This window comes from Saccopteryx leptura, chromosome 11 (genome assembly GCF_036850995.1).
Source record: "Saccopteryx leptura isolate mSacLep1 chromosome 11, mSacLep1_pri_phased_curated, whole genome shotgun sequence".
In the NCBI taxonomy this organism is placed as follows: domain Eukaryota; kingdom Metazoa; phylum Chordata; class Mammalia; order Chiroptera; family Emballonuridae; genus Saccopteryx; species Saccopteryx leptura.
The window spans coordinates 79,176,499-79,198,695 of NC_089513.1; the positions used below are offsets into that span (position 1 = coordinate 79,176,499).

At 49.6% G+C, this 22,197-nt stretch overlaps 2 protein-coding genes across 3 annotated transcripts; one reads left to right on the forward strand and one right to left on the reverse strand.

The window, feature by feature from the left end:
• Nucleotides 1–21,989, forward strand: ACOT13 (acyl-CoA thioesterase 13). Of its 2 annotated transcripts, none has more exons than XM_066352848.1 (3): nucleotides 1–112; nucleotides 18,856–19,040; nucleotides 20,486–21,989. In XM_066352848.1, the coding sequence occupies exons 1-3, from the start codon at nucleotides 35–37 to the stop codon at nucleotides 20,640–20,642; spliced, it is 420 nt and encodes a 139-aa protein (XP_066208945.1). In that variant the 5' UTR covers nucleotides 1–34; the 3' UTR covers nucleotides 20,643–21,989. The 2 variants fall into 2 exon arrangements, with proteins under 2 accessions (XP_066208945.1, XP_066208946.1); XM_066352849.1 differs by lacking the exon at nucleotides 1–112 and adding an exon at nucleotides 17,032–17,340.
• Nucleotides 4,577–17,024, reverse strand: TDP2 (tyrosyl-DNA phosphodiesterase 2). Its single transcript, XM_066352846.1, has 7 exons — nucleotides 16,732–17,024; nucleotides 16,561–16,655; nucleotides 13,355–13,528; nucleotides 12,203–12,294; nucleotides 9,447–9,565; nucleotides 6,809–6,979; nucleotides 4,577–4,933 (listed from the first exon to the last, which is right to left on the reverse strand). The coding sequence occupies exons 1-7, from the start codon at nucleotides 16,894–16,896 to the stop codon at nucleotides 4,652–4,654; spliced, it is 1,098 nt and encodes a 365-aa protein (XP_066208943.1). The 5' UTR covers nucleotides 16,897–17,024; the 3' UTR covers nucleotides 4,577–4,651.
• Nucleotides 21,990–22,197: the final 208 nt, after the last annotated feature.

Genomic DNA, 22,197 nt, shown 5'->3' on the forward strand with positions numbered 1-22,197 from the left:
GTGTGCGGCCCGGGGAGCCGGCGGACGGCCCACGATGAGCCTGACCCAGAATCTGCGGGAGGTGATGAAGGCCATCAGCAGTGTCCCCGGCTTTGATAGGATTTTGCAAAAGGTATTGGAGGCGCAGCCCCGCCATGCGATGCGGCCGGAGGGGCCCCGCGCCGGGGTGGGTGTCGCTGTGTCCCCGCCTGTAGGTCAGCTCTTTGATCTTGGCTCCTGAGCCGAGCGCGGCTGTGCGCCAGGTCAGGGGCGCAGACGAGCTCGTCTGGCCATGCAGAACCGGGATGTCACTCGTGCAGACACCGCTGCGCTGCTGGGCTCCAGAGCCAGAAGGGACCGCACTGCAGGGAGGCGGGACACGCAGGGGCCAGGTGGAGGGGGCACAGGAGCCGCGGAGCCCACAGCCCTTGTCCCCAGTGTCTGTGCCCAAGGACGCGTTATGTAGGAAGCATTCCTCACCAAGCACGAGGATGACATGTAACAGCCTGAAACCTTGTGCGTGCCTTTCTTCTGACTATGGTCGAGGACTGGGGGATTTGGAAGAGATTTGGAAGTGGAGTTTAAGAACGGAAACAAGATGGGCACCCTGCACGGAGGGCTGACCACCACCCTGGTGGACTGCATATGGACGACAGCTCTGCTGTGCTCAGAGGGGGCCGAGCCAGGTGTCAGCGTGGACATGAACATAACCAAAGTAGCCGGGCTGCACCGGGTGTAAGTGTGGCTCGAAGTTTGCCCTACCAGGGTCCCTGGCCTCTAGAAGCAGAGGAACTGATTTCTGGGTACCCTGTGTACTGGCAGTCAAGGGGGTGATCCAAAAACGTTCAGGAAAGCAAACATCCAGCCTCTCGCAGGGGCTGGTGGGAAAAACATCACCATGGACTCATGGCTTGTGTTTCCTAGTCCTGACAAGTACTGACTAAAACTCAGACAAGTTGGAGATACCTTCATGCAGACATCATCCCCTTGTGACAAGGTGACAGCACTGGTCCAGGTGGTGACCCAGGGCATCTCCCTGAGGCACAGACATGCTGTGCAGGGGCAGCACCCCAGGGCAGGCTGCCTCAGGGACCGCTCGGTCCGGGTGGACACGACTCGGCTCCAACGGTCACTGGCACTGTTGCCCAGGCCTCCCCGAAGAAGAGCAGGATCCAGGCACTTAGTGTCCGTTTGCTTTTGCCACCTAACCCACAGGAAAGAAATACATACACAGATTTCATGACCAGGATTACAAGGACCTGAATTAATTCCCGTAATCTTTCTATAGTCATTGTAGAGTAAATTCTAAGTACTGATAAGACACAGTAACAGCCAGTAATACTTCACCTGGGGTTCAGATTAGATGACAGCGAAGAGGACCTTCCACCAGCTCCAGGAAATGTACAGTGGCAAACAGTGCACAAGGGAGGGGCACTAAGAAAAGCCCTTCCTGTGTTTACGGGGAGGGACACCAGTGTGGTGGAGGACCAGCTCCTCAACTTAGCCAGGCCAGAAAGCTCGACAGATACTGATTTCACTCTAGAAATAGTTTGACAAAAGGGTGTTCTGGGATGCATACCACTTTCCCTTTTAAAAATGACTTGCTGTTCATTGTATGCAAATGTGTTCCCTTTCAAGGTACTTGTCACCTGCAAAATTAGGAGATGACATAGTCACCACAGCTCACATTCTGAAGCAAAGGAGGACGCTGGCCTTTGCCTCCGTGGACCTGACCAACAAAGCCACCGGGAAGCTGGTGGCCCAGGGCAGACACACAAAGCACCTGGGGAAGTGACAGCAGCCTGTGGCCTCAAGAAACCCAACCAGGAGCACCGGGTGTAAATCCACTGAAATGCAATCTTCCAAATAAATCAGCACTACCGCCAGTGGCTAAGAAATTCTTTAGGAAAGAGGCAGAGCCCAAGGGGGCTGTGGGGTGGGGCGTGTTGTTTTATTTTAAGCCTCTTCATAGTGTTTAATCATGTGTGATACTTGGTTGTAACACCTGGGGCACTTTTAACATCCGATTTCCGGGGCTGCGGGCCTCAAGGGACACCAGGACTAACTAAAGAGCGAAAGGAGAGGAACCTTTAGTGAGTGTGGAAACGCAGGCTCTCCTGTTAGGACACACGCTCTGTCTGCTGCTGGGACAGAGGGGACTGCACGGCAGCCGTGAGCACAGGGCCCAGACCCCGATTTGTCAATCCCTCCACAGGGACCCGGGCTCCATCCGTGGAGAAGCAGCTGTTTCCAGGCTGAATGTTTCTTGTGCCTTAAAGGGAGTGGTCAAGAAAATGAGGCCCTGGCCGTATGGCTCTGCAGTAGAGCGTCGGCCTGGCGTGCGGGAGACCCGGGTTCGATTCCCGGCCAGGGCACATAGGAGAAGCGCCCATTTGCTTCTCCACCCCCCTCCTCCTTCCTCTCTGTCTCTCTCTTCCCCTCCTGCAGCCGAGGCTCCACTGGAGCAAAGATGGCCTGGGTGCTGGGGATGGCTCCTTGGCCTCTGCCCCAGGTGCTAGAGTGGCTCTGGTCGCGGCAGAGCGACGCCCCAGAGGGGCAGAGCATCACCCCCTGGTGGGCAGAGCTTCGCTCCTGGTGGGCGTGCCGGGTGGATCCCGGTTGGGCGCACGCGGGAGTCTGTCTGACTGTCTCTCCCGTTTCCAGCTTCAGGAAAAAAAAAAAAAAAAAGAAAATGAGGGCGTGCCCTGTAAAACAAGGAACAAAATAGAATCCCAGGGCAAAATAGAATCAAGTAACTGGCACAAAACTGTTTGATAATCAATAAGCATTTATAACTAGCCCTGGTTGGTTCAGCGGTAGAACGTCGGCCTGGCGTGTGGAAGTCCTGGGATCAATTTCTGGTCAAGGCACATGGAAGTGCCCATCTGCTTCTCCACCCCTCCTTGCTTCTCTCCCTCTTTCCTCCCCTCTCCTCCTGCAGCCATAGCTCATTCAGACTTGAGGATGGGTCCAGGGGCTCGCCTCAGGTGCTAAAATTGCTTGGTTGCTGAGCAATGGAGCAACGGCCCCAGATGAGCAGAACATTGCCTCTTAGTGGACTTTCCTGGTGGATCCTGGTCTGGGCGCGTGTGGGAGTCTGCCTCTCTGCCTTCCTCTCACTTAACTAAAAAAAAAATCTTTTAAAAAAATTTAAAATTACCCTCTAAGTGGTCAGTGCTCACCTGCAAGTGCTGTCTGTCAATGAAGAGAAACAGACTGGCTTGGCTTGTTGACAATTCCAGTCTTGTCCTTGCGGCTCAGTACACGCAGAAACTTCCTCGTAGTCACCATGATGAAACTCAAACTTAAACATTCCTATGTAACCACCGACATGTTACACAGTGTGAAACACCGTACCGCACACACATACACACAGCCGTGCTGTCCAACCTGCTAGCTGATATGGCTGCTTAATTATGAAGAACATTTTCTTCATCACAAAAAGTTTTACCGCTGCCCTACGGTGGCTCAGTGGATAGAGCATCGGACTGGATCGCAGAGGACCCAGGGTCGAAAGCCCAAGGGCGCCAGCTTGAGCACAGGCTCATTTGGCTTAAGCCAGGGGTCACTCGGTCTGCTGTAGCCCCCAGTCAAGGCACATATGAGAAAGCAATCAATGAACAACTAAGGTGCCGCAACAAAGAATTGATGCTTCTCATCTCTCTCCCTTCCTCTGTCTCTGTCACAAAAAAGAAAAAATCCAATCCTATTGCACGCATGCACACACACACTAAAACCAACTATACACAAGTAGAATTCTTTATTTAAAGTACCTTTCTCATATGGGAAACAAGTATTTCCTTAGAGCACATTTAAAGGTGCTCCTTACCTCTTGTAAAATAATTTACTTTTACAGTAGCAAAACTAAGAGACGATTTCCCTTTCCACATTTATTCTTCTCTAGGAACAAAGCCCAGCACTGCTATAAACCTGACTTTAGTCCTCACTGTGGTGACACAGGCACACGCATGAATCTGAAAAAGTTAAGGCATTTTAACTCATGAGTTCATGTTCTCTGGCAAAGACAAAGTCTGACACAGGACAGCTGTCATCACCTGGGATGCAGAGTGCATGGCTTTTTTTCACTTGACTACCTGCATCGGTGACAAAGGACTAGAGATCCAGTCCCGAGGAGTCAGTAACCTCCAATCTGTTTCTCCGGAAGACTTATTTACAGTAGTAATTATTTTGGTCCCTGATTTTTAAAACGAAGCAAACCCAACAGCGATCCCGGAGTCCCCGCTGCCCGGCTGGTGCCGTGAGCTCTCCGGACGGTGCCCACAGCTCCAAGTCCGTCCCCAGGGGCCTCACACTCCGAGCCCAGCCATGTCGCTGAAATGAACAGTAATATCTCGTCCTAAAATCTAAGAACACAATTGACAAAATAGAATCAGTCATGTTTTCTTCTCTCCTGATGGTCCAGTATGTTAACCCCCCCATGTCAAACCTGACTTTCCAGACGGGCAGAAATTACACGGGCAAATCTCCAGCACAGAATTAATTACCCAGGACACTTAAGACTCCTATGTGACAAATATTTGACAAATTGTTCACAGTATGACTTCTGAGGTGCACAGGAGACTCCTATGTGACAAGTATCTGACAGGTTGTTCACAGTATGACTTCTGCGGTGCACAGGAGACTCCTATGTGACAAATATTTGACAAATTGTTCACAGTATGACTTCTGAGGTGCACAGGAGACCCCAGTGGTCACTAGGAAATCGACCGCAGTCCAGTCTCTCCAGTCCCAGGAGATCCAGACTTTGGGGGGTGATGTGGCCGCCCTCCGCGGCTGCTCGGAAGAAGACTCGATCGAAGCGGTGCTTCGAGACGGCGCGAATCCCCAGGTTGGAGTTGGCCTGCGTGTCCCACGTGAACTGGCAGTGCTTAGGTTTCCCCAACAGCTCCCAGACGTCCGAAACGTTGCCGGGCAAACCGCCACACTTGGTAACCTCGAGACAGAAAACGCTGTGAGACTCAGTTCTTTCCCCTTATGTCTAAGGGAAACATTTCAAATCAAAACGCCACAAGTTATTTATTAATGCACAAATGCAAAGCTATGCATGTTCCAAGTCCCTGTATTGTAAGACGTACCCTGCCTGCTGCGTGATCACAAGAGTATCGAGACAGCCAGAGCACTCTGGAATTTGTCCCTTCTCTTCTGCGGTAAAAAGATGCCTGCCTGATGCTGGTGTCAGATAAAACTCAGGAGGCTGGAAAATCCGCGGCCTCAGTTACTGGTTTTTAGAAAACGAACACTAATGAAAAGAAGGCGAAACTGTCCCTCTTCTGTGGTCTATAAATTTAGAAGATGCCATTTGTATGATTTAATAATGTCAACTGCCTTCAGTTTTACTTGAAATTCACTAACAATATAATTATTCCTTCTCTCATCTAGGGTTTTGTTTTAAATTATGGTCAAGTGTACATAAAATTCACCATTTTGACATACTACAGTTCAACAGCATTATGTGCACCCACAGCTGTGCAGCCATCAGCACCATCCACCTCAGGAACCTCTTTGCTCATTTAATCAGGTTGTTTTTTATTGAAAGAGTTCTTTATATTTCCAGATTAGTAACTGCTTGTCAGGCCAGCGATTTGCAAACAGTTTCCCCCTTCCATTCACTGCTCTTTCACTCCACTGATAGCCCCTTTCATGCACAAAAGCTTGTAATTTATACGACGTCCACCTTGTCTGTTTTTGCCTTGTCTGTGTTTTTGGTGACCCATCCCAGATGTCACTGCCCAATCCCACGTCACGAAGCTTTCCCCTGAGTGTTCTCTCAGAGTCTCACAGTTTCAGCTCCTCTCTCAGGTCTCTGACCCACTTGGAAGAAACTTTGCCTTAGTCTTAGGGTGTGAAGTGAGGGTCCAACTTCACCTTGTGGCATGTGGATACCCAGTTTTCCCAGCACCACTTGTTAAAAAGCAGGATTTTTATTTATTTATTTTTAAATTCTTCTAGATTCATTTTAGAAAAAAGAAGGGAGAGAGAAACATCAGTTCACTGTTCCACCCACCCATGCATTCACCGGTTGATTCCCGTGTGCACCCAGGCTGGGGACCGAACCCGCAACCCCGGCGCACTGGGACAACGCTCCAACCCACTGGGCAACCCAGCCAGGTCGGAAAAAGCAGGCTTTTAAAAAAGTCATTCAGTCACTCAACCAGATACCAAGAAACAGCTGCCGCAAACAAACTAATTTGCAAACAGACCAACGGAAAGCTTGGTTTTTAAAAATCATGTGTCTAAGGACCAAGTCGCCAAGCGAGGCAGAACACCACTTCCTCCCCGTGGGACACAGCCTTCCCCGTGACCGTGTCCCGACAGGCGGTGAGAATGAACGGAACCCCCGTTTCAGTCACTGTCAGTCTGCCGTGAGCTCAGCGAGAGTGGGAAGGGCGGGGCAGGCTCACCACCTAGTATGGCTTCCGTCATGTCACAACTGAACTACAGAGACTTTGTTTCAGACCTGGACACAGCGGTACCGGCAATGGGGACAACCGTGACGGCCAGACCTTTCTGTTCTCGTCACCCTGCAACTAGATCCACAGACAGACGTGACCGCTCCCACCTCTCCCACCACTGTCTGCCCCGGACGCCCCCGTGAGCCCACAGTCTTGTGCTGTTCTGTAAGCCTTGTTCCCCCAACAGTGTCACCGGCCTCCTGCCTTGGCCTCCCTGGTGCCAGGCACAGACCACAGCGACGTCAATACTTGTCAACTGCACCTGCAAGGTCACTTACCAGCTTTGACCGAAAGGACCCTAAATTAGTGTCCACAACAGTAACCTGCCTGTGAACGCTGAGCTGACCGGTACTCACCTCATGATCCCGTAAATTTGTATCTCCCGCAAATATGACTGTGGCTGACTCGGGAGCCTCTTGTATTTTCTGTAACACCATTTTTAACTGACTCATGCGTTCCTTAGCATGCCCCCTGGTGCTCTCCAAGTGGGAAGTCATAAGGCAAAGCTCATTTCCTGACACACTCGCCTGCAACAGGACCAACAGTGGGTTGTTAACTCGGCCACCGAGGCTGTGCTCTGACCCCAGAAGCAGCTAACTCGGCCACCGATGCTGTGCTCTGACCCCAGAAGCAGCTAACTCGGCCACCGAGGCTGTGCTCTGACCCCAGAAGCAGCAGACAGCCCACGGACGGGCACACACTGACTGAAGGGAAACACCGGCTCCGCTCTGCGCACCCCCGTCCAGGCTGAAGGGGCCTGAGGCCACAGCCCGGCTCCCGAGGAAGATGACTGAGCAAGTGCCCACCAGGGTGTCAAGACCTCCCTCAAGCGTCACCTCCACTGCGGGTCCTCCCCCAAGGTCCCCGGCTCCCTCCTTGACACGTCCATGATGCACTGGAAAGACTGTTTTTAAGTCCCCAGACTGAATGACAGCATCCTTCTTTGAAATCAAAGATGGTTCTTTTCTTCATGGCTCCGTCATCAAGAGCCTGGCCCACAGGCACTCAACAACGGTCTGTTAATAAATGAGTGGGAAGCATCTGCCTTTTGCAATTATGATACCAACAAGGTAGGACTCGCCATTCATTATTTAACCTAGTTGTCTGCAGATTCAAGCCCGAATTCTTTCCTACTGAGCACTCATGATCTTCTATCTGGCTCTGGCCTCCTTCACCAACTTGATACAATGTCCCTCTGTGCCCGCTACACCCGAGTGGGCAGAATGCTCACTTACACCCATGGATGGCCTCTTTCATACATAACAAACCTTGCCCTTTGCAATTTGCAAATTTGCTCACGGTGGTCCTGCCACCTGTACTGTTCTTTTTTGTGTGTGACAGAGACAGAGAGAGACAGAGAGAAGGACAGATAGGAACAGACAGGAAGGGAGAGAGATGAGAAGCATCAATTCTTCATTACGGCACCTTAGTTGTTCATTGATTGCTTTCTCATATATGCCTTGACCGGGGGGCTACAGCAGAGCAAGTGACCCCTTTCTCAAGCCATCGACCTTGGGCTCAAGCTGGTGAGCCTTGTTCAAACCAGATGAACCCATGCTCAAGCCGGCGACCTTGGGGTTTCGATCCTGGGTCCTCCGCATCCCAGTCCGAAACTCTATCCGCTGTGCCACTGCCTGGTCAGGCCCACGTGGACTGTTCTTAATGCCTATATCTTAGATATTTTTCAGGGTCTAATTCAAATACAACTGCCTTCATCAAGCTTTCACTAAACAACTGAGCTCATCTTATCACAAGAAAAAAAATTGTAGTTATGTAAGGTGACAGATTTAATTGGACTTATTGTGGTGATCATTTCACAATATATACAAGTATTGAATCACTATGTTATACATCTAAAACTAATGTCAATGTTATGTTGATTATACCTCAATTAAAAGAGAAAGCTAACGAAATGTCCTCTCTCCCGTCTCTGAACCTGCAGAGCACATCGTTCTGGTCCCACCCCCATGACATCTACGACTGCCCTTTACTCTAGTTCCTACACATACAATCTCTTTCTTGCTAATCTATAAACTCTTGGGAGCAAGGTCTATTTGACTCATTTTATTCTTCCTAAGTGAGAAGCGAGGAAACAGAGAGACAGACTCCTGCATGTGCCCTACCAGGATCCACCCGGCATGCCCCCTATGGGGTGATGTTCTGCCCATCTGGGGCCGTTGTTTCATTGCTCGGCAACCAAGCTATTTTAGTGCCTGAGGTGAGGCCATGGTGCCATCCTCAGCACCAGGGCCAACTTGCTCCAATGGAGCCATGGCTGTGGGAGAGGAAGAGAGAAAGAGAGAGAGAGAGAAGGGCAAGGAGTAGGGGTAGAGAAGCAGATGGTCGCTTCTCCTGTGTGCTCTGACTAGGAACTGAACCCGGGATACCCACATGCTGGGCTGATGCTCCACCACTGAGCCAACTGGCCAGAGCCTGACTTATTTTTTAATTTTTATTTATTCATTTTAGGGGGGGGAGAGAGGGGGGGGGAGAGAGAGAGAGAGAGAGAAGGAGGAGGAAGCATCTACTCCCATATGTGTCTTGACCAGGCAAGCCCAGGGTTTTGAACCGGTGACCTCAGTGTTCCAGGCTGATGCTTTATTCATTGCACCACCAGCACAGGTCAGGCTGACTCATTTTTTAAATCCTCAAAGAGTACATGGTACTATGGAAAACGCATTTAGTAAAAAGCCACTTCAGGAAGTGAACGTGGAATGTGAACAAACTTTTAAGTAGTCTTAGGGAAACACCTAACAAATCGAGACTTTATTTTTATATTTTTCTTTAAAACCATTCTTCTTTTCTTTAAAGATTGTCTACATTTCAAATTTATATGAAAACATAGTTTACAAAATTCTTTAACACTATTAAGAGAATCTATAAATGAAGAACAAATTTTTCTTAAATAGAAAAAAAACAACCCCACTACCATAGAACTATAGAAAAGAACCTATTCCATTTTTTTTAAGCAGTTGATCTTTAAAAATTACTTACATTCACACACAAAAGGTTTCTCATCATTTGTGTATTTGGAAAATGAATAATCTCTTGGCTTTTAAATTTCACTCTTGATTTCTTCAACATTATGGCTGTGAAATATCCTTCTTCATTACCTTCAAATGTTTATGGAAAAGAATTTAGGTTGAGAAGAGTATCTGCAGTTTATCACAGGTTCCTCTATTGAAGATTTTATAAAAAACAGTACAGATACCTAAATGAATCTCACTCTTAAAAGTAAACTATTACTTCACAATAGTTGAAGATGGCCAACCAAGTCACTGTGTTTACCTGTCCCCTCCCACAACATAACAGGAACTATGGAAGAAATATAAAAATACACACAACTTCACATAAGTGCCTAAAACAGTTAATGGTGCCAATAGGAAACAAAAGAATTTTGAGACATTTCTGAAAGACAGAACAGATGAGACGTAAACCGAGGCAAACTGACACGCATTCACTGCTCCCTCTGGAAGCATCAGAAAAATGTCAGCAAATGAATAAGAAACGTATGAAGGGGTGATGGGTGCAAGAAGAAAACAGACATCGAGGGCAATGAATGGGGCTTCCGACAGCTCTTCAGAAAACCAAGGAGACGGGGGGGGGGGGGGGGGCTGGTTCCAGAACAGAGAAACGGAAAATGAGAAACAGGAAGAGACAGGAGGAAGGAAAAAGGAAAGAGAAGTAGGAAGGAATCAAAGGGAAAGAGAGGAACAGGGAGAAAGGCTAGAGAGGTGGCAGGTGGGCAGGGGAGGGAGGGAGGGAGGGAGACAGAGAGAGGGAGGGAGGGAGGGAGGGAGGGAGACAGACAGAGAGAGGGAAGGGAAGAATTTTCTAGCCTGACCAGGCCGTGGCACAGTGGATAGACTGGGATGCGGAGGACCCAGGTTTGAAAACCTGAGGTTGCTGGCTTGAGTGCGGGCTCATCTGGTTTGAATGTGGGGTCGCTGGCTTGAGCCCAAGGTTGCTGGCTCAAGCAAGGGGTCACTCAGTCTGCTGTAGCCCCCCCCCCCCCCCCCCCGTCAAGGCACATATGAGAAAGCAATCAATGAACTAAGGAGCTGAAACGAAGAATTGATGCTTCTCATCTCTCTCCCTTCCTGTCTGTCCCTGTTAAAAAAAAAAAAAAAATTCCAGACCTGAAGGTCACAAACCTCCAGACGGAGAGTTCCTACCAAGTTTAGAATGTAAACAAAACAAAAAAAAGACCCAAAGAACTGTAGGACTGAAAAGAAGACCCTCAGAGCTCGGGGTGGGAGTGGGGGTGGGGGGCAGGTAGTAGGATGGCTTCAGACTTAAGATCATCACTAATATAAACCGAGCACTGAAACAGCACCTTCAGACGTCCAAGGGAAATGCCTTTCTACCTAGAAGTCCATGTCCAGCCAAACCATCCAGCGGTGAGAGGAGAGAACCCAGGCATCTCCACAGACGCTAGGGTTCAGAACCCCCCTCCCAGGCACTCCTTCCAAGGTGATGACAGGCCTGGCCTGCGGTGGCGCAGTGGATGGAGCGTCGACCTGGAACGCTGAGGTCACAGGTTCGAAACCCTGGTCGAGGCACATGCTAGAGGCAGGTATGAGCTGATGCCTCCCTTCCCACTCCTCCCCCGTACCTTTCTCCCCCCCCCCCCACAATCTCTTAAAAAAATCAATAAATTAGGAAAAAAGAAAGTGATTACAAAATATGCTCCAAAAATGAGTAAACCAAGGATGGAAGCATGGGATTCAGAAAACAAGAAACTCCCAACAGGAGAGGAGGAGCCCCCAAGAGGCTGGAGAACGCTGTCCCCCAAAGAGAGCGAGACGGGGACAGAGATGGAGACTGAGCGAGAACCTCTCCTTAGCAGTTCTGGTTAGACGGTAGATCAAACTAAAACCACACCCTACCTCAAGGTGAAAGTCGAAGAAAACCTGCAATTTAGCCCCATATCATAGAATGTGGCCAAAGTGGTACATTAAATACACTTAGTAAAAAGAGGTGGAAAAAACTAAATCAGAGTAAAAGCAAGAAAAAAAAAACTTTTTGAAAAGCATAACCTCATGAAACTAATCTAGTATGTGAAGTGTAACTGAAAAAAAAAGCGCTTAGAAAACCAGCATAACCACAATGCAATTATTACATTTAACATGCTTAATGATTTAATTCCACCAAAAAGCTACTCAGTGTCTCAAATTTTGGCAATTTATACTCTCTTGATATGTTATCCATTTCAAACACTTTTTTTTTTTTTTAAATTTACAGAGACAGAGAGAGAGTCAGAGAGAGGGACAGACAGGGCCAGACAGGAACGGAGTGAGATGAGAAGCATCAATCATCAGTTTTTCGCTGCGACATCTTAGTTGTTCATTGATTGCTTTCTCATCTGTGCCTTGACCGCGGGCCTTCAGCAGACCGAGTAACTCCTTGCTCGTGCCAGCGACCTTGGGTCCAAGCTGGTGAGCTTTGCTCAAACCAGATGAGCCCGCACTCAAGCTGGCGACCTCGGGGTCTCGAACCTGGGTCTTCCGCATCCCAGTCCAACGCTCTATCCACTGCGCCACCGCCTGGTCAGGCTCAAACACTTTTTCACATTAAGCTGTATAAAATATTCTCCTATAGTCCTTTCACTCTCCTGCGTTTTGCTCAAACTTACTGTGTTTGTGGGTTGGTTCTTTTTTGCTCTATGCTCCAACAGACTCACTTTGGTTTATTTCTTTCATTGACTTGTTTTTCAAAGAAAACAAATTAAATAATAGCAAAGTTGTTACCTTTAACAATGTCATAATTCCTTGCTCTCTTCTTTAGGAAGCTATAATACGGGGGAATGACTTCCTGCAGAAATATCACATCTGGGCTGTACCTAATAAAAACACCAAATTATGATAAACACCAGGTATACCATTTCATTCGCAGCTTCCTAGATGAGCACAACAGAACAACAGAAAAGAAAGACAATTACCCTCTAAGACACTTAATATTTAATGTTTACTCTGACCTGTGATATTTATAAATAAGAGAAATCTGTGCTATTTAACATGATACTATAAAGGTGAACTTAAAAATACATAGATGTGATAACAGTTTAAAGTAAAAAGAGTTATAAGCACTGATAACAGGAACCGGTAATCCTGAGTGTGTACAACGGTCCTGGCACTCTAACGGATACTTTACGTGCGATCACCTCTTCCCATCCTCTTGAAACAATTATTGTTTTTTTATTTTTTATTTTTTTTGCATTTTTCTGAAGCTGGAAACAGGGAGAGACAGTCAGACAGACTCCCGCATGCGCCCGACTGGGATCCACCCGGCACGCCCACCAGGGGTGATGCTCTGCCCATCCTGGGCGTCGCCATGTTGCGACCAGAGCCACTCTAGCGCCTGAGGCAGAGGCCACAGAGCCATCCCCAGCGCCCGGGGCCATCTTTGCTCCAATGGAGCCTTGGCTGCGGGAGGGGAAGAGAGAGACAGAGAGGAAGGCGCGGCAGAGGGGTGGAGAAGCAAATGGGCGCTTCTCCTGTGTGCCCTGGCCGGGAATCAAACCCGGGTCCTCTGCATGCTAGGCCAACGCTCTACCGCTGAGCCAACCGGCCAGGGCCCCAAAACAATTATTATCCATGACGAAGAACAGAGCTCTGGAGAACTAAGTGGTTCGTGAGTGACTCTACAGGCAACAGCCAGTGTGTGACAGACACCGGTCTTTTTGGTAATTTAATTCTCATAGTGATAACTATATACAAAGGTTAACAGGGAAGACAGCACTAGAAGGCTTTTTAACAAAAATCAGTGTGTGTGTGTGTGTGTGTGTGTGTGTACCTCCAGCCCTGAGCTGGGCTCTGCATCGGGTCCTATACCTTCCGCCCTCTTTGCGCCCAGGCAGACCCATTACCAGCCCACCCTGAAACAGAAACAATCATACTCACAGAGCCAAGGAGGCCCACACCCCCTGAGCCCTCTCCTGCAGGCAATTCAGATCCAATCCATCGATGTTCCAGGTGATGAAAGAGAACACACTGCCATCTTCTTGCTGAAGATTTTCAGATGTGCTGCTTTTAGAAGAACTGGACTCAGCTGTTTCCTCACTGGTCAGGTCAACACTGGCAAGATCAGAATGAAACACATCTTGGCAAATAATCTCTGAACTGTTTAATTTTAAAAAGTACTTCATCAGTGTTTGTAGCCCTCATTTCACAGTTAAATGCATTTTAGAAGACCGCAAAGTATCTGCCAATAGAAGAGCAAAATTCACGGGACCGAGGAAAACTGGACCCTACGTTATCCAAACGTTTGCTCACGTACACAGTTTGAGCCAACTCAATAAAGCCTTTCATGACCCCAATGAAATGATTTTATAAACTCGGACCCCAAATTAGACGGAGTTATGTAAGGCTTCCAAATTTATTTGGATTCATTTTGAATCATATTTGAAGAAAGAACTGATCATGACAGGTAAGTAGCTGCAAGTGCTCTGTTATTCCCCTCATTGTGAGCTCAAGTCTAACATCTTCCCCCTAGAATCTGGGCCTTCGGGACGTGCTTGACCAAGAGAACGCAGTGAAAGAGACATTCTATTCAATAGTATGTCCCAGGCTTGGCCGTAGGAAGCCTTGCGGCTTTCACTCCAGCCTGCTGGACCCTCTCCTGGAACCCTGACCCTCCACGTCATAAGCCGGACTCCCCGAGGCTGCCGTGACCGGAGAGGCCACAGTACCTGCTTCAGTCCAAAGTCCCAACACCTGACCCACCCCTTCCACTTGCTCCACCTGGGCTCCAACCACAGAACCAGATCAGAATGTCCCTATCTCGTTTTTTACAAGATACTGAGTTGTTTTCGAGATTAAAGAACAAAACTGCAAGCCATGCAGCCCAAGAGATGCAGAGGAGGAAACGGTGAAAATTACTCCGTGAACCAAAGGATAGGAAGTGACCCAGAACGCGGCACCCCTTCTGAAGCGAGGGGTGCGCTGTCCAGGAAGATCTGGTGCTGAAATCCCTTAAATCTCACCCAAACCCTGGGTGGGGGAGACAGATGGCAGTCTGGTCTCCTGATTGCCAGCTGACTTCTAAATAAAATCTTATTACTCCCCATCAGGGCACATACAGGAACAGATTGATGCTTCGGTCTCCCTTTCTTCTTCTCTAAAGATCAATAAATAAAATTTTAAAATAAATAAAACTTTTTTCTAATCTCAGGGCTATTGCCATAGTACTGGCTTCTGTGGGCATCGGGCAGAGAGCCCTTGCGCCATAACAAGGTCCTAATATGTGAGTGGTGGAGGAACAAATTATCTTTATTTTTATTATTATTAAAATGTGACTGCTTAGCATTAGCATTTATATAAACTACATATAAGTTTAAGAAACAGGCTTTTGGATTCATAGTTTTAATAAATTTAATGCCAATATTTTAAGTTTCTTTCTTTAAAACTGGGGTATAATTAACATATAACCTCCTATTAGAGTTTCAGGCACAACACAAGTGATTTGATATTTATATACATTGTAAAAGTGGTCAACACAGTACATCTACCTAATTTATTATATCAATATCTTATTTTTTTATTTATTTTTTTGTATTTTTCTGAAGTTGGAAACGGGGAGGCAGTCAGACAGACTCCCGCATGCGCCTGACAGGGATCCACCCCGCATGCCCACCAGGGGGTGATGCTCTGCCCATCTGGGGCTTAGCTCTGCCGCAATCAGAGCCATTCTAGTGCCTGAGGCAGAGGCCACAGAGCCATCCTCAGAGCCGGGGCAAACTTTGCTCCAATGGAGCCTTGGCTGCAGGAGGGGAAGAGAGAGGCAGAGAGGAAGAAGAGGGGGAGGGGTGGAGAAGCAAATGGGTGCTTCTCCTGTGTGCCCTGGCCGGGAATCGAACCCGGGACTCGCGCACGCCAGGCCGACGCTCTACCACTGAGCCAGCCGGCCAGGGCCTATATCAACATCTTATTTCCAAACAATCTCAGACTTTCAGAACTACAAAATCAGTAAAAAGAATTCTCTTTACTACTCACCCAGATAAATCTTAACATTTTACTTGGTAACATTTATTTGCCTTATTCTTTTTATCATGAAACATTTGCATAAATACTTTTGCAGGTAGTTCCTAAAAACAAGGACATGCCTACATATATACCTTAGTAGTTATCAAAAGCCAGGAGATTATCACAGATACAGTTTTAAAACTTAAAGACCTATTCATTCATATTTCACCAACTGTGCCCCTAATGTCATAACCCAGGACCTGGCTGGTTTCTCTCAATCTCCTTGAATCCAGAATAGTTCTCTGGTCTTTTGTCTCTCGTGACCTGGATCTTCTTGAAGCACACAGGCCATGTATATATTTTGTAGAATGGCCCTCAGATCTGATGTGATAAGATTAAATTCAGATTATGCATTTTTTTAAACTTTTTTTAGCAGGAATGAATGACACAGAAGTGTCTTCGATAGCGCATGTTCCCAGGAGGCACCTAATATGCACCTTGCTCCCGGATACTGGTCACGCTGACTCTGACCACATGATTAGGGGTGTCTCCACTGCCCAGGTACGACTCCCCCAACCCCCAGGAACAAGCATTTTGCGGGGAAGGCTCTTGGACACTCTACAGACACCTGTGCTCTCATCAAATTCCACCTATTATACTAGTTTTAGTGTCCATGGGTGATTCCCGTCTAAAATAATTGATGCCATCATGATTCACACAGGGTGCTTTTTTCTAATGCCATCATGCACGCCTCCTCCACTTTAGTTGCTAAAATTCTACTATAGGAACAAAGGATCTAATATCCGTATGGGCTCTTCCTCGACTTCACAGATGAAGCCTCCCTGTCACTGGAGGAACCAGGGCGGGCGGGCGTGTCCCGGAAAACCGCTTTTCCGGCTGCCCACCCGCAGAGAATCAGCAAACACCACGGGAGGCGGCCGGCCTTCCATGTTACCCCGTTTCCACAGGGGTTTCTGCCTCGCCCACCGGCGGGGCGCCTCCCGCGGGGTGGTTTCCGATCCTTCCAGGGGAGAATTCATTCTCCGACGGCTCCGCCCGGGTTCCCAGGCGCGTTTTGTCCCCACGGGGGGCGCCCCCCAAGCCCCGCTCCACCAGCTCCGACCCGGACCCCGCCGCCCACTCACCAGGGCCCGGTCGCGGGCGGAGTCCTGGGGCGTTGTAAGTCGGGGCCCGCCTCCGCCGCCGACGCCCCCGGCTCAAAGTAAGCGTTCAGCGCCCTCTACAAAAGAAACAGACACGAGTGGGCAGGTGGGTGCGCGGCCCGGCCCCGGCGATGCCCGGCACGGCGAGCTCACCTCCATGTCCCACGCGTGGTCGTCCAGGTAGCGCAGCGCCACGGCGGCGTCGCAGCAGGCAACAGTGCTGAAGTCCGCACACTGCAGGCTCCGCCTCTTCTCTGCCGGGTCGCCGTCCTCAGGCCCCGCTTCCGGCCCGGTCTCCAGGCCGCGCTTGCGCTCCATGGCCACCGCCCTCCGCCGCCGCCGCCGCTGGGTCTGCGCGGGCTCCCGCAACAACCGCGGCGCGGGGAAGCGCGGTCCCTGCCGTCGGAGGACTGCCGGCCGCGCTTGCGCAGTGGGTGGGAACCGGAGCGGAGAGAACAACACAGCGCGTGCGCGCGCGGCCTTCACGAAGTGGAACGTCAGAGCGTGGGCGAGGGGCGGGGTCAGCGGGGTCGAAGAGCGTGCGGCGCGCGCACCAGGAGTGGCTCTACGTGCTCTGCGTCCTCTGTGTCCTCTGCGTCTTCTGCGTCCTCGCAGCTCCCGGGTAATCCGGCTCTTCCAGGCTCTGTCTTGCGCGCGGCCCGGGGAGCCGGCGGACGGCCCACGATGAGCCTGACTCAGAATCTGCGGGAGGTGATGAAGGCCATCAGCAGTGTCCCCGGCTTTGATAGGATTTTGCAAAAGGTATCGGAGGCGCAGCCCCGCCATGCGATGCGGCCGGAGGGGCCCCGCGCCGGGGTGGGTGTCGCTGTGTCCCCGCCTGTAGGTCAGCTCTTTGATCTTGGCTCCTGAGCCGAGCGCGGCTGTGCGCCAGGTCAGGGGCGCAGACGAGCTCGTCTGGCCATGCAGAACCGGGATGTCACTCGTGCAGACACCGCTGCGCTGCTGGGCTCCAGAGCCAGAAGGGACCGCACTGCAGGGAGGCGGGACACGGAGGGGCCAGGTGGAGGGGGCACAGGAGCCGCGGAGCCCACAGCCCTTGTCCCCAGTGTCTGTGCCCAAGGACGCGTTATGTAGGAAGCATTCATCACCAAGCACGAGGATGACATGTAACAGCCTGAAATCTTGTGCGTGCCTTTCTTCTGACTAGGGTCGAGGACTGGGGGATTTGGAAGTGATTTGAAGGTGGAGTTGAGCACGGAAACGCTGCCTCCCTTATTAGGTGGCACGCGGACAATGTTGGGCACAGCGCCTGGCCTGTCCAGGTACTCCATCAGTGGCAGTTCTGCAGACCTAACGAACCACTGAGTGCTTGTGACCTCCCACCCCCAGAACAGACACACCCAGGGCTTATCTGTCTTGAGCCCCAACGGCTGCTGATGGGCGCACATGGCTGCACAGCTCACTTCAGCTTCCAAACAGCAAGCTGCAAGGGCTTTTCCCAGCAATTTAAATAAGATACAAGAAACACGTTTCTATTGCGTCTCTGTTTTCTTTTTAAAGATGCTTAATATACGATTTAAATCTATTGTTCCAGGCCCTGACTGGCTAGCTCAGTCGGTTGAATATGGTTCGGAAAATACCAAGGTTACATGTTCGATCCCCGGTCAGGGCACATTATGGGAAGTGACCAATGAAGGCACAACTATGTGGAACAGCAAACAATGCTTCTCTCTCCCCATTCCTCTCTCTAAAAATCAATCAACACATTTAAAAAATTTATTGTTCCACATTTTATCTCTCCTTAATTCTTTTGAACTGTGATACTGTAGATGGGCAGGGCCTTAAGAGCACTTAACTTTCCATAACGTTATAATTCTAGTAACTCACTGAACTATTGAATTTCTTCCAGTTTGATTTTAAACTTGTTGTTTATAAAGTCATTTTAAAAATTACTGTGCATCAAGTAGGGAACATCTGAATTAAACCTGTAATGGGCTAACAGATCACAGGGACCACTTTGTGGGTACAAGATTTGCAAGGAGACATTCAGATGCCAGGTTGTTCTACTAAATAAGGCTGGAAAGCTCCAACGGAATGCTTGATTTCTGCCAGGAGTGGAGGTTGACTGTCCCTAAATGCTCCTTTCTCTTTAAAAACAGTTTACATAAGGGTTAACTTCTGTTGGAGATGGGTATCATCTGACTTTCTGAATCAGTTTTCTGGGGCAACCCCGTTTAATCTGGTGACAGCTTTTGATGGGCTGTTTGAGCTTTTCTAACAGCTTACAATGCTGCCGTCCCTTTCTCATACGTGAAGGTGACTGTCATCTCTGCGACCCCTGAGAAGGTGACCTGTGAGCTCAGAGTGGAGGAGGAGCACACCAACAAGATAGGCACCCTGCACGGAGGGCTGACCGCCACCCTGGTGGACTGCATATCAACCATGGCTCTGCTGTGCTCAGAGAGGGCCGAGCCAGGTGTCAGCGTGGACATGAACATAACGTAAGTAGCCGGGCTGCACCGGGTGTAAGTGTGGCTCAAGGTTTGCCTTACCAGGGTCCCTGGCCTCTAGAAGCAGAGGAACTGATTTCTGGGTACTCTGTGTACTGGCAGTCAAGGGGGTGATCCAAAAACGTTCAGCAAAGCAAACATCCAGCCTCTCGCAGGGGCTGGTGGGAAAAACATCACCATGGACTCATGGCTTGTGTTTCATAGTCCTGACAAGTACTGACTAAAACTCAAAGACAAGTTGGAGACACCTTCATGCAGACATCATCCCCTTGTGACAAGGTGACAGCACTGGTCCAGGTGGTGACCCAGGGCATCTCCCTGAGGCACAGACATGCTGTGCAGGGGCAGCACCCCAGGGCAGGCTGCCTCAGGGACCGCTCGGTCCGGGTGGACACGACTCGGCTCCAACGCTGGCACTGTTGCCCAGGCCTCCCCGAAGAAGAGCAGGATCCAGGCACTTAGTGTCCGTTTGCTTTTGCCACCTAACCCACAGGAAAGAAATACATCTACAGATTTCATGACCAGGATTACAAGGACCTATATTAATTCCTGTAATCTTTCTATAGTCATTGTAGAGTAAGTTCTAAGTACTGATAGGACACCGTAACAGCCAGTAATACTTCACCTGGGGTTCAGATTAGATGACAGCAAAGAGGACCTTCCACCAGCTCCAGGAAATGTACAGTGGCAAACAGTACACAAGGGAGGGGCACTAAGAAAAGCCCTTCCTGTGTTTATGGGGAGGGACACCAGTGTGGTGGAGGACCAGCTCCTCAACTTAGCCAGGCCAGAAAGCTCAAGGTCATGGTTCCTAATTTCACTCCTAGAAATAGTTTAACAAAAGGGTGTTCTGGGACGCATACCACTTTCCCTTTTAAAAACTACTGGCTGTGCCTGATCATGCGGTGACAGTGGATAGAGCAGGTGTCCCCAAACTGCGGCCCCTGAAGCCATTTATCTGGCTCCCACACTTCCAGAAGGGGCATCTCTTTCATTGGTGGTCAGTGAGAGGAGCACTGTATATGGCGGCCCTCCAACGGTCTGAGGGACAGTGAACTGGCCCCCTGTGTAAAAAGTTTGGGGACTCCTGGGATAGAGCATTGGACTGGGACAGGGAGGACCCAAGTTCAAAACCCCGAGGTCGTTAGCTTGTGCATGGGAACCTAGACACGAATGACCCCATGGTCGCTGGCTTGAGCCCAAAGGTCACTGGCTTGAGCCTAAGGTCACCAGCTTGAGCAAGGGGTCACTCACTATGTTGTAGCCCTCTGGTCAAACATGAGAGAAAGCAATCAATGAATAACCAAGTAGCCTCAATGAAGAATTGATGCTTCTCTTTTCTCCCTTCCTGCCTGTCCCTATTTGTCCTTCTGTCTTTTCTCTGTGAAAAAAACCCAACTTGCTGTTCATTGTATGAAAATGTGTTCCCTTTCAAGGTACTTGTCACCAGCGAAAATAGGAGAGGACGTAGTCATCACAGCTCACATTCTGAAGCAAGGGAGGACGCTGGCCTTTGCCTCCGTGGACCTGACCAACAAAGCCACCGGGAAGCTGGTGGCCCAGGGCAGACACACAAAGCACCTAGGGAAGTGACAGCAGCCTGTGGCCTCAAGAAACCCAACCAGGAGCACCGGATGTAAATCCACTGAAATGCAATCTTCCAAATAAATCAGCACTACCGCCAGTGGCCAAGAAATTCTTTAGGAAAGAGGCAGAGCCCAAGGGGGCTGTGGGGTGGGGCGTGTTGTTTTATTTTAAGCCTCTTCATAGTGTTTAATCATGTGTGATACTTGGTTGTAACACCTGGGGCACTTTTAACATCCGATTTCCGGGGCTGCGGGCCTCAAGGGACACCAGGACTAACTAAAGAGCGAAAGGAAAGGAACCTTTAGTGAGTGTGGAAACGCAGTCAGGGAAAGGCTGGCTCTCCTGTTAGGACACAGGCTCTGTCTGCTGCTGGGACAGAGGGGACTGCACGGCAGCCGTGAGCACAGGGCCCAGACCCCGATTTGTCAATCCCCCCACAGGGACCCGGGCTCCATCCGTGGAGAAGCAGCTGTTTCCAGGCTGAATGTTTCTTGTGCCTGAAAGGGAGTGGTCAAGAAAATGAGGGGTGTGCCTTAAAATCAGAAGGAAAGAGCCCATCCAGTTTAGGTGTGTCAGAACAGATGGGAGGGCTTCCTTACAGAAGGTGGTTCATGGGAGGGAGTCTATACCAACACAGGTGTGGTTGCCACAAAAGGCAAACAGCATGGACACTCCTGGGAAGGAGCAGGAAGTCTGCTTGTTGCCCTCAGACTGCTTAAGTGCAAGTGGGGAAACAGTTAAGGCTACAGAGTAGAAATGCCACTGGGACCCATCAGAATTGACACCAAGACAACGGACAGTGAACCTCTGAATGTGAACTTGGGAACACTGTCAAGTCAGACATTGGGCTCTGGCCAGAATGCACAGTCCAAATCATACCCGGAAGAAATAATTCAAAACACAAGAGGCTCAACTTTCCCGTTTTAGAAATTGGCCTGTACTCTTCAAATATGCTGAGGCTGGCGAAGGTTAAGGAACTGTTCCAGAGAGGTGACCAGAGACGTGACAACTAAGTGCAGTGATCCTGTACTGTAGGGGGCTGGGAAACCCCATCAAGGATGTGAGGACAAGGGGCTCCTGCGGAATACGGATGGTAGGTTCAAGCGTGTCCCTGTTCCATTGCCTGAGTTTGAGAACCTTCCTGTGGGACTGAAGTACCAAGGGGTAAGGAATGGGGATGCATGCACGAAGTGCCACCTGACCAAGTGTTCAACTGTGTATACACATATGCAGAAAGACAACGGAAACAAATGTGACGAATGTTACAGACTAAATTTGAGTAAAGGGTATACAGAAGCTTTCTGTATTGGTCTTACTTTTTAAAATTTATTCTAAAATAAAACCTTAAAACCACTGGTTGCTGCACTGCCTGACTTGTTGAGTAGTGACGAGTATAATGTGAGAGTAAGACAGGTAGGAGCCAGGCCCTATACACCCTGCCCTGGTCATCCCACTGGGAGCCCCGGCAAGCTTCCATCTGCCTGTGCAGGGTTGTTAAGCCTAAGACAGCTCAGAACACTGCCTGGCCTTGGTCCACGGTGAGAGCGTCATTTCAAATTCA